This window comes from Triticum urartu, chromosome 5A (genome assembly GCF_056163025.1).
Source record: "Triticum urartu cultivar PI428250 chromosome 5A, HENAU_Tu73, whole genome shotgun sequence".
Classification (NCBI taxonomy): domain Eukaryota; kingdom Viridiplantae; phylum Streptophyta; class Magnoliopsida; order Poales; family Poaceae; genus Triticum; species Triticum urartu.
Genome location: NC_141877.1, coordinates 113,852,902 through 113,855,164, shown reverse-complemented (window position 1 = coordinate 113,855,164; position 2,263 = coordinate 113,852,902). Strand labels below are relative to the sequence as shown.

Genomic DNA, 2,263 nt, shown 5'->3' with positions numbered 1-2,263 from the left:
CCGAGGTCCAACTTTGACCATAAATTTAACCTACGAGACCAACTGCGGCGGGAGAAAAAATTATATAATTGAAAACTTCTTTCGAATACGAATTCACTGATATAATTTTTGCTCCCGCCGCAATCGGTCTTGGTAGTTAAATTTACGGTCAAAGTTGGAGCACGTGGATAGAGGAAGCACTACATTATGGAATGGAGGGAGTACCACCCAAAGCAAAAGTAACAAAAGTAACATCACATGTCACGCAGACACGAAACAGGCTTTTGCCCAAGCCCGGCCACAGGCTACGAGACAACGAACGCGAGGAAACATTTTCTCATGCAACGTCGAGCTCGGTCCCAGTCGACAGTCGACACGGCTCAGTGCCACACCGGCGTCTCTACCTCGTCGTGGTAACAATGATTGGTGTAGTTTTTTAATCACAGCAACTAAGTGACTAGGTAGCGAATATCAGACGCGGCTACAATCCCGAACCATCCTCCCAAAGCCCTAATGAAGCTTCTCCGCCTATAAATACCCCCGCAAACCTGAGCCATAAACCTCACCCCAAAGCAGTGAAAGCCTCACTTCTTCCTCGACCCCCCCCCCCCCCCCCCCCCGGTCATAGCACCATACAGCTAGCTAGCTAACAATGGCGGCCTCCAAGCCCCTTGCCCTCCTGCTGCTCGTGGCACTGTCCGCGACGGCCATGTCCGCCGCCGGTCAAGGCTGCGGTGGCCACAAGGTGACGGTGCAGAACCTGTGCGGCCACGACCTGAACCTGGGTATCGCGGCGGTGGCGGACAGCAAGGTCCTCTTCCCCAACGGCTGGCTGCTCCCCAACGGGAAGCACGAGTCGTTCGACGTGTGCTCGTGGTCGGGGAGCGTGTCGGCGCAAGGCGCCGCCGTGGCCAAGTTCCACCTGGGCCACGACGGCGGGGCGTACTACGAGGTGAGCACCGACCAGGCCAACATGCCCATCCGCGTCTCCGTCACCCCGCACGGGAGCCCGCTGCAGGGACACTGCCCCACCGCCGGATGCAACAGCGGCAACCACTGCTTCGAGCACTCCGTCCCCGGCGGCAACTGCCACGGCGTCACCGAGATCAAGATCGTCTACTACAACCCGTAGATCGATCGACCCGTCGCCCGCCTAGGTAGCTGCTGCAACTGCTTGTAGTGTTGAATAATGTTGCGGCTAGGTCGATCTCAGCTCTGTTGTCGGTTAATCTGTTGTGTGTTTCAAGTTTCAACGAGGTAGTAGTAGATTGTACCGTCGTCAGTCGTGTGTCGTAGTGTCGGATTTACAGTTTAACAAGCTGTATTTGCACGGATGTAGTATGAGCTTAGCTCAAATGCAAATGTTTGGTGTCGTCACTTTCTTTTTTGAACGGCATATAAGTACCGATCTTATTTCTACGCACCTAAATTAAGTACTACTGTACTAGGCTACTAGCTGGATTTGCTTTGTTGGTTGTGTTGTGTATGGCAGTTTGAGCTGGATTTGGGAGAAGGCACGTCCTGAATATGAACCTGCTTGTTAAAAACAGATATTAAATGGGTTTTAACATTTTAAAAAATCATTTAAAAAATCAAAACAATATTTCACATGTATATGTTCGCACAATATGTGTGCGGCACAAAGTATTATGTGTTTCATGACACCTCTGCAAAAAAGACAAATCTCAGTGCTTCTACATAGTGTTTCATGACACATTTTGTTTCGCACATGCCAAAGAAGAAGCTATTTTTGGGCAAAACTTTTTGTGCATACATGAATGTGGAGATGTATGCGTGCAACTTTTTTTCAGATTTTTTTGGCATTTAGAAATGTGTTTTTGAAGTGGGTTCATATCTATCCGGATTCATCCATTTGTTTTCTTGGATTTGACCCAAGGACAATACGTAGATAGGATGTGTTGGACATACTTCGTGAGGCCTATATGTCGCTAAATAAGTACTAAAGAGGTACCCCTTACAAAGGCCGCGAAATAAGTACTAAAGAGGTACCCCTTACAAAGGCCATCCAACTTTCTGTGATGTGCGCCACTTGTTGCAAACAGAGTGTTTTTTTTTCTTTTTGTAGTTTCGTTTATTCAAAACATTTTATCTATAGAACCGTGCGGCCGAATTCCAAACCGTTTCACCGTTGAATTTCTCACGTCAAGATCTTCGAAACTAGATTGCATGTTACTTAGTTTCGACAAATTTTTTAGGAAATATAAAATAAAAAATAAAATCAAGTAAAAATCAAAATCTAAGAAATACAGTTACAAAAAACACC

The 2,263-nt window shown here is 47.2% G+C and overlaps 1 protein-coding gene across 1 annotated transcript; it reads left to right on the top strand.

Moving 5' to 3' along the window:
- The first annotated feature begins 591 nt into the window (after positions 1 to 591).
- On the top strand, positions 592 to 1,356 carry LOC125555720 (uncharacterized). The gene has a single exon (XM_048718580.2). It carries the CDS (start codon positions 632 to 634, stop codon positions 1,109 to 1,111), a length of 480 nt encoding a protein of 159 aa, XP_048574537.1. The 5' UTR covers positions 592 to 631; the 3' UTR covers positions 1,112 to 1,356.
- Positions 1,357 to 2,263: the final 907 nt, after the last annotated feature.

Excerpts from the sequence above, each read along its gene's own strand:
- LOC125555720 (XM_048718580.2), top strand. The coding sequence starts at position 632 with ATGGCGGCCTCCAAGCCCCTTGCCCTCCTGCTGCTCGTGGCACTGTCC.